Consider the following 16,162-nt stretch of genomic DNA (forward strand, 5'->3'; position numbering starts at 1 on the left):
TTTCAGACATATTTTACAAATAAAAGGGGAAGTTGGGTACAAACAAAATATACACCATCTAGGATTAGTGAAAGAAAAGATCATTATGGAGGTAGAGGTGTACACCTGTGAAGCTTACAGCAGGCAAAACCAGCCATACATCCAAACCTCAGACTTATCTGCCCCTAATAATGGTTAACAGTTCTCAGCAATGAAAAATTAGGGATGAATAAAATAACTTTGAGACTGGAAACCACATTTCTCAAAGCAGCAGTTTTCATTAATTGAATCGTTATCTTTCTTGCTGCTTCTTGAGCTGAGGCATCCAGTGGTTTACTATAAAATGAGCCTGTATACAAATGCCTTCAATTGGTGGTTATTTCGAGGAGAGTTATGTTCTGCAGAAGAGAAAATGAATCTTTTCCCTTTTGAGATCATTGTGTATTCAGGCCTCTGTGAATTATGGAAAGTGATGACAACTCTTTGTGAGGTACAACTGCACGAGGTACAAGGAGAAATTACCAAGAAGCTTAAAGTGGCCTCTTTTATAATATATTCTTACAAACCTTCACACAGAACTTCAAAATGTCTGAAGCCATAAGACATTATACATAACAAGAGTCAGACACAGGCTATCATAAAGGTTTTTGGAAAGACTACAACCTAACGTAATGAATAAAAAATATGCCTAAAAATGCAAAGTACTTGTTTTAATAATAAAATACTACTTTAAAGTGGATCTTTAGGCCTTTGATCTGACTGCCTCCCATCTTCTTGGGAAGAATATTCTTCTTAAGATCTACAACCTGAGTGTAAGGTTGCCTGCTATTTCATCAGTGTAAGCTCCTCAGTCTCCACAATTTGGGCTGCTAGCAATAATTTCCATAATGTTTGCAAGAGCTGAAATAGCTTATGTTGCAAAGGACTGGATTAAATCTCAAAAAACTGGACTTTATTCTTGTTTCTGTAGGTCACCCAGATGGGTAATCTGCAAGGTTACCACTCTGTTCCTCAATTTCTTCATCTGTAAAATGGGGATAATTATATTCACTAGCTTTTAACAAACATTTCAAGATATACATGGTTAAGGATTAAGCAGTGTGGATTATCCCTGATGACTAACACACAGCTGCTAACACACTGACTTATTCACTTTCATATAAGCATCTTTATTTAAACATTCCCAAAACACTCATTTTGTCAAACAGCAACTGCAAAGAGGCTTTTATCCAACACAAGTGTAATTAGAATAGTAGAGAAGTAGTGAGACTTTGAGCTCAAGACACGATCTATCTGGTATTTTAACTTCGAGTAACTGCAGTAGCAAAAAGAGTTTCCGGTTCAAGTCTGCCCTCCACTGGCTCTAGCAGAACACTGCTAATAAATTTTGGATTAATATTATCTTTAACAGTAATGAAGTGAAGGAACTAAATTAATAGAGGCTGATACATTTATTATTTGACACCTTTTTCAGCATTTATAAAAAATTTGTAATAGTAGTTAAATGACTTGTAGTATTTTCTAAAGTCCCATCTAGGCTCCCCTGTCACATTCATGTTTTTCAGGATTTCAAAATCTCATCAGGGTATCATCCATATTAGAGTTGTTGGAACTAAAATATACCATGGGAGGTATCATTCTGCATGTGGCTTTAAAGAAATTTAATAGAAAAACTACAGAAAAATACTTTGCTTGATACAGTTAATGACTGTAATAGATAGTGCTGTATGTATTAGTCAAGTGCTAAAAGAGACCAGGATAAATCTAGTCTAGTACTCTGTCACTAGAAGCAGGCTGTCCCCTTAAAATATGAGAGGAAAAAAGAAGACCATTTATTACTGTGTTTATTTTAGCAAGAATTTTCCATCACAAATACCACACACAAATAACTCATCCCTAAACTCAGGACGACTCATTTTCCTTTCTATTTTTAAAGTAGGAAAGTAATTGGGGTTTGGGGGACTATCTTATTTATACTTACACCGATTCATCTAGAATGATTTCAACCCCAAGGTGACACTGGTGTCTGAAATACAAAATCTGTATAATTATGTGCTGGATGATGTGATCAAGCTGAAAGGCCTCTTGTCATCTTCATGCTTTGTCACACATAGCAGCATTTAATCTCTTGTGACTGCTACCTAAAGGAGTACACTATTGTTTATTCAGACGTGTACTTAACATACACTTGAAAAAAAGGGAAAATATAAAAGTATTACAGAAATGGCATTTTATTTGGACCATTTAAATGCTTAGAAATCGGTGTCAGATTCACAGCTTGTGCCAAATGTGCCTAATAGACTTTATAAAGCAGAACATAAGGAATTTTCACAAGTTCCTTGAATGTCCTCTGCATCTGCTAAAACTCTTGCTGAAATGGTTCTCATTCAAAAATGAAACCTTTAGGAGTCCATTAACATTTTACAAAAAGCAGCGAAAGGCACACAACTCATCTGCTGTTATGGGTTTGGGGTTGGTTTTTTTGTTTGTTTGTTGATTTTCTTTTTTTTTTTTGTTTGTTTGTTTTGTTTTTTGCTCTAGACAGGAAGCTATGGAAAAGCTACCGAAATCTCATGAATCACTGTAGTGCCTACTGCTACACATCACTCTCTTAAACTGGACTCCAGCATCTAAAATGACTAAAATGCAGTTGTTCTGCACTTCTAGGAAAATAAAGTTTGAGATTTTTAATAATCCTAACTGAAAACCAGCAGCAGTGATTGAAACACTGATAGGTATTTCCCTGAAGGTCATTTGTTTTCTGTGCAACAGTGGAAAGAGTCTTAGATGAACTTACAGGCATGTGAATCAGACTGACAGTATAAAGAGAAGACACACTAATGTGTCTACTTGACAATGTTTTGAAATTAGTAAAATCTAAAAATATTTGTCTGGGCTAAATATGGCATATGACTCCACTGAAATAGACAAAGTATGGACAGAAATTGTGTATGAAAGGCAAAAGGGAAGTACTTTAAGAGACTAAATTTTATTTTAGAAGAATAGTAAAAACTTCATTAACCATGAGTTGCACTTCATTTAATCTTGATAGCACCAGATGAGACTTAGAAAAGAGCTTTCCTTGATTGCCTTCTGGATCTAGGAAAGGCCTTAATTACTCTTCATTATGCTACTAAACTACTGATTCTAATCTTCCATGTGCTGAACATCTCAAAGAATTTGCAGTGAAATCTGAACTACTGAAATGCAAAAACTAAAGACAGACATAAACAAAATTGATACCTTCATCTGCACTGGTTGAATTTCCAAATTCTGAAAGGCAGCTCTTGCTGGGTGTGACCTTCAGCAGGAAGCTCAGGCAGCACGTTCTGACAGGGGCTCTGCCACGGGATGTGTGAACTGCTCCTCCCCTTGCTGGTCATGGTTAGGCACTGCTGAATTAGGAATTTGACAATAGGTTTGCCCTTAAGTTTCTGAAGTCAATTCACCTAAAGTGAACAACGAAGATAAATTAATACCTATGTTCAGTTTAAATAATTAGTTCAACATTTAGATTTACTGCAAATTATTCAGTTTGTACATGTACATGACACATTTCCTTTGTTAACTGGGCAGTCTTATTCAAGACCTGTAAATACACATATTTTTACCTTTCCTTTTATGATCTGGACTCTGTAATTTGATTGCAAGTTGTTAAAAGCTATTATAATGACAACACTAAAACCTAGATTGGGCTATGCTTTAAATTCTATTGAAATTAAAGCTATATTGAATTAAACTTTAATTTACACTTAAAAAAAAATCTTAGTTTCAACAAACATCTTTCTTCTTTTGAAAGTTACAACAAAAATCTCACTTAAGGATATATACAGTAACTGAAATTATATATAATTTGTTTTACTGGGACTTAAGAAAAAACCCAGAACAAACTGGCAAAAAACCCACACTAACCTGCTTCAGGTCTACCTGGCATATTTCAACTCAGAGTTCTTCTTTTTGCTTTACTACATGTTTTCTCTTAGCTTACAACCAAAGTTAATTAGTAGCTTGTTGTATACCTTTATATTGCAAAATCTGAGAGTGCACAGGAAAGCTCTATTGTAAATCAGTGAAGTGAGTGCTGTGCATCAATCAGTTCCATTTTCAAATATCTGACTGGCAGAAAAAGTTGTTTCAGCAGCATTTTTTTTGTGGTTGGATGCTAAGACACTCACTGAAGAGAGAAAGCAGAATATGGCTTATAATTAGAATTATTATTTTTCAAATGCTGCAATTCTATGTCCTGTATCAGAGAGAAATATTTAATTTTTCTCTGCAAAGACTTACATTATCAGTTCCACTGTTGTTTCACCACTTTACAATTTACTAAGGTTGGAATTGGTATAAAGGCAAGTAGACAAGCAAAGACTTTGGAAAATCAGAATCTATATTATTTGTTTTCCTCACCTTGTTTAAATAATAGTAAAAAATTGCCTAAAATAAGCATCTTTTAAGTCCTCTAAAATCTTTATATACATGTGCTATTAAAACAACATATTCTTCAGCAACAAAATTCTGTTTGAGATCTGTTGACAGAGAAAAGGTTTACATTAATAAAATACTTTTAGAGGAAAATCCTTCTAGAGTTACCAAAACCTTTGCTGCTCAGCTGCTTAAAAAAGAGCTTATAAAAAACAATGAATGAGAAAATATGGGTATTAGTTTTGGCCTCAGAAAATCCTTTTGTCCATCAGATTTTTGCGTATCACTGAATGTATGTAAAGAATCAGATTATTGTTTTCATCCTTGGCCAAATATTGCAATCATAAAAACATGCATTGAAGAACTGTTGCACTTTTAGAAAAACTATCTATGGTGAAAGGCAGCAGCATGTCTAAGTGTAAGATTTAATTTTCATTATTAAGCAAAGATGGGCAGAATGGGAAAATCACGCTTCAAACAACACTACAGTTGCGAAGCAGGTAATATTCATTTTTGAAGCACATCAACAGTTCTTCTCAGAGGACTCTAAAAGCTGTTGATGAGGTTCTTTCAATGCTCTCTCACCTCAGACTGCTGTTTCTCCTTCCCTGGCCTCAGACGCTGTAATGAAAAATAAAGAGATTATAACTCCATGTCACCACTCAGTTTTGGTTTATTTTTAAGTAAATAAATTGTACAGTTACTGTATTAAATATACAAAATTCCTACACTTTGCTGTTTGTTCCTGCCACTCTGATTATTCTACTAATTTTCAGGAATTTTCAGCCAGCAGCCAAGTCCCACACAGCCACCGGCTCACTGTGCCTCAAACACTGGGATCAGGGAGAAAACCAGAAAGGGGAAACCCAGAGAACTCATGGGTTGAGATAAAGACAATTTAACAGGGAAAGCAAAGGCTGTGCACACAAAGCAAAACAAAACAAGGAATTAATTCATTACTGCCCATGGGCAGGCCATCCCCAGGACAGCAGGGCCCCATCACATCTAACAGTTATTTGGGAAGACAAACAGCATCACCCCAAATGCCTCCCCTTCCTCCTTCTTCCCCCACTTTATATACAGAGCATGATGTCCCATGGTCTGGAATATCCCTTTGGTCAGTTGGGGTCACCAGTCCTGGCTGTGTCTCCACCCAGCCTCCCATGCACCCCCAGCCTCACCAGCACGGCAGAACAAAAGGCAGAAAAGGCATTGGCTCTGTGTAAGCCCTGCTCAGCAGTACCAAAACCATCTCTATATGATCAACCCTGTGTTCAGCACACATCCAAAACACAGCCCCATACCAGCCACCATGAAGAAAATTAACTCTACCCAACTGAAACCCACACGGTGACTGGCAATATCACTTTTCTTGGAAATATCCCATGTCAGGCAGTGACCACAGTAAATTCATATGAAGATTTTAATTTGGACAGAAATTCTTTTATATGCATTACAGCTCTGCATTTCAAGTATGTTTGGAAACTATGCCAAATACAAGAACTCAAATATATTCACCCCAAACTAATCTAGGTCTCAATAACATTCAGAAGACATTTTAGAATTCTGGTTACTTAACACATGACCTAATTGGACAGCCTAAGTTTTTGCTCTTTTGACCATAGTACTTTCCATTTCCCTTTGTCTCTGTCCTTTCTTGTCTTTGTGAAATGAAAAGGGACATTTCCCAGATCAGTGGTACTGCAGAGAAGCCGGGATTTATTAGACTAAATTAATAGGAATATCAAAATGAAATAGAAGGAGCATCATTATTAGGGCACAATAAAAATAGGAAGTTTAGTCGTAACAATTAAGTGAAACAGAATGTCTAGTCATAATATACTACTGTTTTTACTGACATCATAAAGATTCAGCCTGAAGTGGAAAGATGTTGAAGAGCTCTTCCTTATGTTCTTCTGCTATTTATATTGATTTATGGTACAATCCTGACGTAAGAAACATCCACCAGTGTCTTTGATATCCAACTTCCTCCTAAATAGTGTCAAACTCAAACTTTGTTCCCAAATAGATTAATTTAATGAAGCTTTTTGTCAGTAAATTGGGGAAATCTCAAAAGTGAGATTGCTAAGTGCATAACAGAGGCCTGCAGGGATTTCCTACAAAGTTTACAGTGATTTTTCACAGATTTCAATGTATCACTGCACTTCATCTCCTTCATCAGCCTCTGAGTTACATGTACTGTTGCATGGCTTTGCTTTGTGGTTTGCTGAGATAAAGCTTTAGAGGTCTGGAATTCTTTTACCTGAAAGGTACCCTTTGCACTCAAAAAGACAAGTTAGTCATCTGATCAAGTGATATTATTTCCTGAATCTGACACTTCAGCAATTCAGTTATGTCTATAAGAATCTCAATTCTCTCATTTACCAATAAAAATGGAAATATTTGGCCATATCACCATGAGTACTAGTGATACTTATTTGCTGTGAAAACACTTGTGGAATTACTGCTAATTGAGTCAATAAAACAGTAGGGATTCATGTTCTTGTTGTCCCAGTTGAAACCTCTGCAATTTTGTTTCTGATTTTATTGCAATTGCTGATCACATGAAGCTACAAGGCAAAGGAAATTCAAAGAGATGTATTTTTTTTGCAACAAAAGATTTTCAACATCTATGGTATCACTAATTTTCTTTCATCACTCCAGCAATTAGGGCTCTTCTTCTCCTTAGTTAAGGGATACAGCATGCGAAGTGGTTTTGTCTTCATTGTCAGCCACAAGAAAAAAAAAGAAATAAAATCAAAATCAAAAATAGGAGTGTTACCACAATAACTTACAAATATGAATACTCACAGGACACCCATAAAATCCTATTTCCATCTTCTTCAGGCAGTCACCTCCATGTTACACTACCCATCTCTTTGAGTATTAGGTTTTCTCCCTTCAAAACAGCTCATTGTTTCATGCCCCATCACAGGCACATTTGCTTTTAGAAGCTAACTGCCAATATTTATGTCACTAGTGCTGTCCCATGAACTTGCAGGGAGGATGACTGCTGCTCTCCCTCCCCCTTTGTCTGAGTCAGCAGATCACCTCAGGACTGCTTAGGTCTTAGACGCTCTAACATCCTAGGTGACACAGGAGCCAAACAAAGGCATGGAAAACTTCTGGAGTCAGCACAACCATTTATTGGTTTTGGTTTTGTTGTGGAGGTTTTGTGGGTTTGTTGGTTGGCCAGCTGAGGTCTTTTAGTGCAAATATGATATGTTGGACACTTTGAGATTATGGATGTGAGTTATGGTGAAATAAGTGCTTTTCTCCAGTCACAAATCTTAGTTGACACACATCCTTTCACAGCTCAGTATGTAAGACTATGTAGATCTCGAGCAGTAACTATACAGAATCAACATTGGTTTATCTGCATTCCAACACATGCCCTTGTACTCTTCTAGCACTGCTTTTGCTTTTGTTTTGTACGAAAACTGCCAAACCCTAACTTTCTTGCTATTAATTTCCTGTCTTCTGTAGTTAAATTAATGAAATAACTTGCAAGCTTTAAGGCAGACCTGAGAAATGAAGGCTAACATGTTTCTGTGCTCTGAAAATTACTCCTTGACTCAATGTGTGAAGGGAAGAAGAGAAGATCTGGTACATGTGGTACACTTTGGTGAGTATCCTTTCTCAAGAACACCCACAATAACATTATACGCATTGCATCACATGTGATACTGTTAAACCAGTAAATTCTCAAAGGAGACAGAGCAACTGCTCAGCCCTTCCTATCAGGTGATCTGTACATTCGACCTTCTGAATCCCACTTGCACTAAAATTACAGGAAGGAAAAATACCTTTGGAATTTCATTCCACCACAATGGGTCATATTTTATTGCCATATTTTGTAAGAGATTATTAACAAGCTGTGTGCTGTAATGAACAGTTGGTTTTGTACGTTTAGAAAGAACGAGCTGTAACAGTAACCACAGTGTGAAAACAGATCTTACTTGGCCTCATCTGCAAAGGAAAACCAATTTAACACAAACTGCTGAAAAATAGGTTCAAGTCAAAAAACCAAGTTCAATGGTTTGAGCTCTCTTTTGAGTGTGACAAGCCCTTACTGATTAATGGATGTGCCTCTTGTGCTACAATTCTACTTACAAGTACTAATTTGAAAAGTCTGACAAGTGATATACGAAAAATACTGAAATCCAACACAAATCTATGGATAGAAAGACTTGTTCTCTCAATTTTCAGTTAGAATTCCTAGAATTTCCCCATCAAAGCCATGTTATTTTGGGAAAGGTGTAGGCATATAGTCCTGTTAACTTCATATTGATGTTCACGAATACACAGACAGCACTGGTGCCTAACTTTTCCATAGGGATATTGGGCTATTCAGTTTAAAAAGGAGACACTCGCAAACTCTATGCCTCTATTTTATTTGTCAGGTATCATTAAATGTGTGTCAGTCCTGTGACTAGAAATACTGGTGTATCCCATGTTTAATGTGTGTGGAAGCAGAGGGCACTGGGACTGGTGTACAATGGGAAAGGCAATCTGTAACATGACTGCACATTTGTGCCATGACCTCACCAAGAGACACTTTCATAATTCACAGACCTTGGCAAAAAGCAGGCCAGGGGCTGCCAGGGCTGCCCTTCATGTTGCCTGCAGTTTGCTACCTGCCTATACCTGGAGAGCAAGTAGTGAGCTAAAATCTCCTGTTTTTATCATCCTGAAATGGCAGAACAGGCATTCATACACTGGAAGAGTAAATGGTATATCTGGATAAGTAAGATTTATTGTATCCCTGGATTCTTTCTTGTCTCACAAAATGGCTATGGAAGTTCAAGTAACTGCTGTAGGCAAGCCAATATAGAACATGCAGAACTTTGCTATAGGTAGCAAACATGATACAGCCTGATGGTATTAACTGCTGCAGCTGCATTAGTAATAGCAGAACCCGAAGACCTGCATCTGGCTTGGATCTGGCCTTACAGCAAAATGCAGGAGGCTACCTGAGAAAGAATGAAAACACGGTAAAAACATGATATAAATGGTTAAGTGAAAGGCATAGACACTACACAGCAAGATGCCATGTAAGTTGTGTCAAACAAACAGTAGCTTGGTGGTTAGGGCACTGCAAGGACACAGACCAGTCATTTATTAGTTAAAAACCAAAATGCCTCAGTGCTTATCTGAGCTCTGAGGTTTTTAAGGACAACAAACTCCAAATGCTGTACTGCCAGTTTTTAGGTATCAGGTCTCGCCCCATATTTCTAGTGAAGTTTTCACTCTCTGAACTCCTTGCTTCCATGGACTGGATACATCACACAGCCTGGTATTTTGAGCTGGAAGGGACCCACAAGGGTCATGGAAGCCCATCTCCTGGCCCTGCACAGCACATGCCAAGTGTCACATCGTGTGCCTGAGAGCACTGTCCAAAAACTTCTTGAACTCTGTCAGGTTGGTGCTGCGACCACCTCCCTAGGGAACCTGTTCCAGGGCCCAACCACCCCCTGGCTGAAGAATCTTCTTCCTTGGCACAGCGTCATGGAGACGCATTTCCAGTTTCTTCTTTTCCTTATCACTCCATTCCTACCCTTCACTTACCAAAAGCACTCCTACCCTCCAGAGGCGGCGAGTGCGTACCCCCTCAAGAGCTCCGGGGAAGAAGGAACACAAGAGTGCGGCAGGAGCCAAGGCGGGCAGGGAAACCCACAGCGCTTGGAGCCCCCGCGCCCCCTCGGCCCATCCCGATCCCGCGGCCAATCCCTCAGTCTGCGGCGCTGGAAGGAGGGCGGGACAAGCCTGCCGGGGTTGTAGCAGGCTGAGAACACCCGGCGGAGAGAAGCCACCCCGCAGCCGCCATTTCCTCGGCCGCCCAAGGTCCAGCCCCGCTCCCCGCCCCGCAGCCGAGCGATGGGTCCCGCCCAGCGCACGGCACTGTTACGAGAGCGGCTGCGCTCCTCCTCCTTCTCCTCCTCTTCCTCCTCCTCTCTGCCCCGCCGCCGGGATGCCGAAGCTTAGCAAGGAGGCCAAGCAGCGGCTACAGCAGCTCTTCAAGGGCGGCCAGTTCGCCATCCGCTGGGGCTTCATCCCCGTAGTGCTCTATCTCGGTCAGTGCCGGGGGGGGGGGACGCGCGGGGGCCCTCGGCGGCCATTGCCGAGGCCGGGTCTGGGGCGGCCGGCTCCGATGGCCGCTCTCCGCCCCCCGGCCCGTCCGGACGCTGGCGGGCAGCGGCGGGGCCGAGGGAAGGGCCCGGGGGCCCAGGGCCGCCCCGCCGCGCTGACCCCGCCGCCCGCGGCCATCGCCGCGCATGTGCGGAGGGGAGGGCAAGGTTGCCCTTGGCGACTGAGACGGGGGAGACTTTTTGTTATAGTTCGGTTTTTGTTTGTTTTCCCTTTTTTTTTTTTTTTTTTTTTTTTTTTGGAAAGAGGAAGTATGTGATCTTCCCACTCCACTCGGCCCTAGCGAGGCCACATCTGGAGTGCTGTGTCGAGTTCTGGGCTCCTCAGTACAGGAAAGACGAGGAGCTGCTGGAGAGGGTCCAGCACAAGGCCATGAAGATGATTAAGGGACTGAAGCATCTCTCTTATGAGCAGAGATTGCGGGTGCTGGGCCGGTTTAGACTGGGAGGGAATCTCATTAAAGCATACAAATATCTTAAAGGCAAGTGCCAGGAGATTGGAGCCAGACTCTAGTGGTGCCCAGGTACAGGATGGGGAGCAATGGCCATAAACTATAACACTAGAAGTTTCACCTCAGCATGAGGAAGAAATTTTTCACGTTGAGGGTGGCAAAGTACTGGAAGCCCCCTAGCTGCACAGGGAGGGCCGTGGAGTCTCCCTCTGTGAAGACATTCCAAACCCAGGTAGACACATTCCTGTTTCACCTGCTCTAGGTGACCCTGCGTTGTCTGGGGGTGGACTGAGGGATCTCTAGAGGTCCCTTCCACCCCTAACAATCCTGTGGTTCTGTGATAAAGAGGCTTTTGCCCCTTTTTCTCCCTGGAGGCCTGTCCTGTGTGAGGCCCCTCTGGTGAGTGTGCAGAGCACCGAAGCAGCTGAACAGCAAATGGGGCTGCGATTTAACCCTGTGGCAGTGACTGCCTGCTGTAGTAGTCTGTGCTTGTGCTCTAGGGAGTCTGGTGAGCAGAACGCTGGGAGCTCTGCTTCATGGCACTGAGGACATTGCCAGCCTCCGGCTGAGATTAAATTTCCAGCAACAGGAATAAAGGTTACAGTCTCTCTCCCACCAAAAATGGTGTGGCTCCTGTTTCCAAGCTGCAGTGGAATGTTAAGGGGATGCCTTGGTGTTGTGCCTGGTGCCCAGGACGTATTTTGCTTGCTCCTGTCATCAGGCTGGCCATGCATCACTACCACAGGGTAGTTCTCCTGCTGAGTTAGAGCTGTATGCCATCAGCTGTCCTTGTTTAAGAGAGGCTGGACACTTTTGTTCACCTCTTTTATAACAGAGGGGCTCAGGAATGCTGGGCTTGTAATTCATTTGGCTTACTTTCTGCCCAAACTGTTGGGCCTTTTGGGAAAAGCACCTAAATCAGGCAGGCATCTTTGCATTGAATGCAAACATGAAGGAGGGCTGGGACCTTGATGTGTTTCCAGTCAAATCTGAGAGGTTGTTTTGATTAATTGAAGGGAGTGCAGTGCCTGGTTTGAAGGGCTTCGATTGTTTATAGATAACAACACGGAAAACGTTGGTCTCTTCAGCTGTTACAGAAGTGCTTTAACAGCAACTGCAAGTAAAAGAAGTCACTTCAGAAACTGTGAAAAAACTAATTAGCATTATTAGGTCTGAACTTTAATTGCATTTCCATTTTTAGTTTATAAATTATTTTAAATTAATAAGTTTTGGGTGGAATTTCAACAGTGTTTTGTGACCTAATTTGTTGTTGGAAGTTTTGTTTAGATTTTACTTCCATGACAGTATTTATGGATGGAAAGATGGTCTTCTTAGTGACACCAGTGTGTCACATTAGTGACACTAATAAGTGACATTGGTGACATGAAATAAGTTACTTCAAATTGTATAAAACCACCTTATTGTATCTGCAGTTGCACTAACACCAGGGTGCCTAGTATATTTTTTGTTATGTGGCAGTGAGAAATTTAAGTTGTAGTAGTTTAGGTTCATATCTCCAGAAAATAAGTGTGGTGTACCACATCTACATTGCCTTCTTATAAATTTTCTGCAGTAATGAAAGTGTAAGGCAGTTGGGAAGGGGAAGAGCAAATGCCACCTTGATTGCCATAGACATTTGGAGGTGGCATGTACCCAAAGTCTGCAGGATTGGAAGAACCTCTTCTCTGCTAGGATTACTTTTGAATCTGGGAGAGAAAGTGTGACCCTGTATGTATCAAGTACATGCTGAACTAGAAATAGGCCAGGAAATGGTCAGCAAATTTGAGCATGTAGCTTTCTCTGTAAGGCTTTCTAGCTCAGGGCATGTAGGAGGAGCCCAGTATGAGAATGTGCAATTGTAGGTCATTGGTGGGGTTTTGTTGTATTTTTTTAAACTTTCTTTAAAGTGGCTGCCCTGGTTTTAAGTTTGTAAATTAGACAGATGCTGTTTTGTTAAACCTGGTTTGCTTATTTGAAAATACTGGGGGTGAGGGGAGGAGGCAGAAACATTCACACACAAAGAGTGTAGCTGCAATTCATGAATTTTTAAGCTGTGTTGCTGGACAGTGTGGCAGCCAAAGAACTTGGGTCAGGATGTCTAATAGTATCACATCATTCAAGGTTATCTTCAAAGAGCTTTTCCAGTGCCTGTGAAGTTAATGGAAGTTTTTCCATTAACCTTTGTGGCCTGTGTTTCAGGCAACGTGACATTAATTATTTTCTGTAAATGAGGGAAATAATATATTTTTCATGCAACATTCACTTCTAGATAGCCAGTGTAGTATTGAACAGTACTTGAATTGCATGATTCTGTTTCAAGACTTTTATTTTACTGTCCAGAGGGCAAAGATACTTCATATACTAAACCTTCAGCTGCTTCCCTAGTATACATATACTTTACTCAATTGGTATATTTGAGTCACTGGGGGTTGGGGATGAACTCTTTGTAGTTAACTTTCATTTCATTTTCCTGGGCATTAGAAAACAGCTTGTTGTTTTGCAAGCTTTAGTAGTATGTAACTTTCTCCAAAAAGTGCCAATCAGAATAGAAGATTTGAGGTTAAATTGATTTAACGTTTAGCCTTCTGTCATGCTAAATTGGGTGAACTGTTACTGAAATACTGCTTTTAAGTTGTGTATCAGATATCAGTGTAGAATTGCCTGCTAGGCCTCGAGGTGCTTACTCTACACCAGTTTTAGGTGTCTTTGTTGGTAGAGTCCTGCTAGGTTGCTTTCTCAACAAGATTTAACATCTGCGGATTTGTGTGTGTAAAAGTATGAATGTCTTGATCTCTGGCATAGGTGACTTCCTTCATCTCACACATTTAGTTGATCCTGAATTTTAGGTCAGTTAAAGATGCAGGTAAGACTTTTTAAAAAAAGGAAAGGGTACACTGGTATTTATTTTCTTTCTTTCTAACCCTTGTAAGAATGTGCAGGTTTTATTCAGGTTAGGGCACCGTTTCATTAATCACAATTCTATGTTCAGTAGTTTTCTTATCTGTTGCTATTTAATGGGCTGGAATAACTTCATAGAGATTTGACTATGTAGGAACCTGCACATACTTGTTTATTTTTATATATGTATGTAATGTATGTTTCACTTCAGGTTTTAAAAGAGGTGCAGATCCTGGAATGCCTGAGCCAACTATCTGGAGGTATGTATTGGTTCCAAATGTATGTACAAACCCAGTGGAGGTAGTTACTGGTTTGGGTGTTTTCTCTGGCCAGCAGCAGTTGTGAATGATGCTTCCATGCCTTGTTTTTAATTGTTGTGGTTCTTGTTTCTTTGGAAATTCACATGACAAGTCAGCAGAGTTCTAGTTCTTGGGAAGACCTTTCTCTTAATCTTGCATAGTTTTTAAGATATGGAACTTCCTGTGTGTTTTGCATGACAGCTGCCCTTCTAGTCTGTTGTAGAGCTAGTTTGTGCAAGTTTCTGCATTGAACAATAATTTCGCAGATTTCTAGCATGAATTGAAACCAAAATCCCATCTCCTGCCTTGGCAAATGAGGGAATAACACTACATAATTAAAAGTGCATGAAATAAAGGGCTGTATCCTTCAGTAGAAGTCACTGTCATGAAGCAAAGTGCATTTGGCTCATGTTGCCTCTTTCTTGTGGGACTCTTTGTCATGCTGCAATGTTATGGCATTAGTAATGCTTACGTTCTAGTGACATCTAAGTTTTATTGAAGAGCTTCCTTGGGTCTAACTAATAAAAGTTTTGGAGAATGGGTGGTTCTTCTGTTTTTCAAGAAATGCTTTTGATTACTAGGTAGGACCAGGTATTCCTAAAACAAATAATTGATGGACTGTATTGTTTGCAAAGTCATAGATTAACTCTTCTTGATTAGCATAGTTACAGTGTATAGAAATCCAATTTTTTTGATTCAGTGATTCAGTAGAAACATTAGAAAATATGGGAAAAAAAGTAGTAAGATCATATTGCAATTTCAGTGGAATCAACTGTTGTCTTAATAACCAAGTTGCTGCAGTTGTTTGCTTGCTGACAGTGTTTCTATGTTTACCTTCACTGGTGGTTTGAGATTTCTTTTTAGGTGTGCATCTCTACAGTGTAAAGGATCTATTTTGTACCAGAATATATATATGTAGATACAATGAGCAGATGTTTTGTCTAATCTGAGGCTTACAGATGCTCATTTTTGTGAGCACATGTTGGTGCTCTGTAGCCTTAAATTTTACTTTAAAGGTGGCATTATTTCAGTATTCTGGGGGCTAGTGTTTATTCTGTGCATTTGTAGGGCTGTTTCTCCAGACTTGTATTTAACACATATCGATTTAAAGACAAGTACCTGCTGCAAATCTGACTTTGATTTCCTCCCCCCTCCCCTTTCAGTCTACTTTGGGGCTGAAGGCTGTGGTGGTCCTGTTGTAGACGCAGCCCATGGACAGAGTGTCAGAAGATGCGTACATTCCAGAGGATGAGGCCGACACTTAGACCAGCTGGCTCAATCAGCTTGCTAATGCCATAGGTTGTACATACAACAAAATGAAGTTTATATGGACCTAACTTATTTGCATTACGGTGTAATTAAATAAATACTGTTTGAATGGATGCATATTGTTTTTAAGTTTTTACGTGGTATAATGTAGGGGTTTATTTATTACAGAAACCCATGGTGGGTGTTATGTTTTGTTGTGTTTTTTTCCAAAATATGGTAATATTCAGCTCCCATACTTATCCCTGTTAACGATTGCCTTTTGGGTAAAGATTCCTCTTTATCTTCACAGTAACTGGAAAATTGAGCTAATGTTTTAAATACTTCAATATTCCTCAAAAGTTCCTTGCCCAAATGTTGGTAAGCCTCTGTGGATGGTTACTGTGCTGATCCACTTCAGGTTTTTTATCTTCTTCTGGATTCTTTTATCTGTGGATACAGTTAGGATTGAGGGATATTTATGTTTGTGTTTTCTAGCACAGTCAGATACTAAAAAAGTATACTTTCCTGCTAAACTTACCTTTAAATGATCTCTATGTTTTCTGGGATTTAGGATGGGGTGGGAGGACACAACAGTTGAGTGCTCTGTGTGTGTGTGTATAAATTGCTCTTACTGTAAGAGAAAGTTACTAATGTATAACTGAAGGAAGATAACAAGTACACTAAACAAGGTATGTGCTTCATTGTTATGCTGAAATCT

The 16,162-nt window shown here is 40.0% G+C and overlaps 1 protein-coding gene and 1 long non-coding RNA gene across 2 annotated transcripts; one reads left to right on the forward strand and one right to left on the reverse strand.

The window, feature by feature from the left end:
* Window positions 1-2,782: 2,782 nt before the first annotated feature.
* Window positions 2,783-10,089, reverse strand: LOC311153408. The gene is made up of 3 exons (XR_014616146.1): window positions 9,970-10,089; window positions 4,987-5,022; window positions 2,783-3,428 (listed from the first exon to the last, which is right to left on the reverse strand). It is a non-coding gene; the product is annotated as an uncharacterized lncRNA (long non-coding RNA).
* Window positions 10,090-10,299: 210 nt separating this feature from the next.
* On the forward strand, window positions 10,300-15,578 carry TOMM7 (translocase of outer mitochondrial membrane 7). The gene is made up of 3 exons (XM_084205258.1): window positions 10,300-10,475; window positions 14,109-14,157; window positions 15,360-15,578. Exons 1-3 carry the CDS (start codon window positions 10,373-10,375, stop codon window positions 15,373-15,375), a joined length of 168 nt encoding a protein of 55 aa, XP_084061384.1. The 5' UTR covers window positions 10,300-10,372; the 3' UTR covers window positions 15,376-15,578.
* The last annotated feature ends 584 nt before the right edge of the window (window positions 15,579-16,162 follow it).

Source organism: Fringilla coelebs (genome assembly GCF_963513975.1).
Source record: "Fringilla coelebs genome assembly, chromosome: 1".
NCBI classification, from domain to species: Eukaryota; Metazoa; Chordata; class Aves; order Passeriformes; family Fringillidae; genus Fringilla; species Fringilla coelebs.

Excerpts from the sequence above, each read along its gene's own strand:
- TOMM7 (XM_084205258.1), top strand. The coding sequence starts at position 10,373 with ATGCCGAAGCTTAGCAAGGAGGCCAAGCAGCGGCTACAGCAGCTCTTC. Across the intron at positions 10,476-14,108 it reads CCCCGTAGTGCTCTATCTCG|GTTTTAAAAGAGGTGCAGAT; the intron begins GTCAGTGCCGGG and ends GTTTCACTTCAG.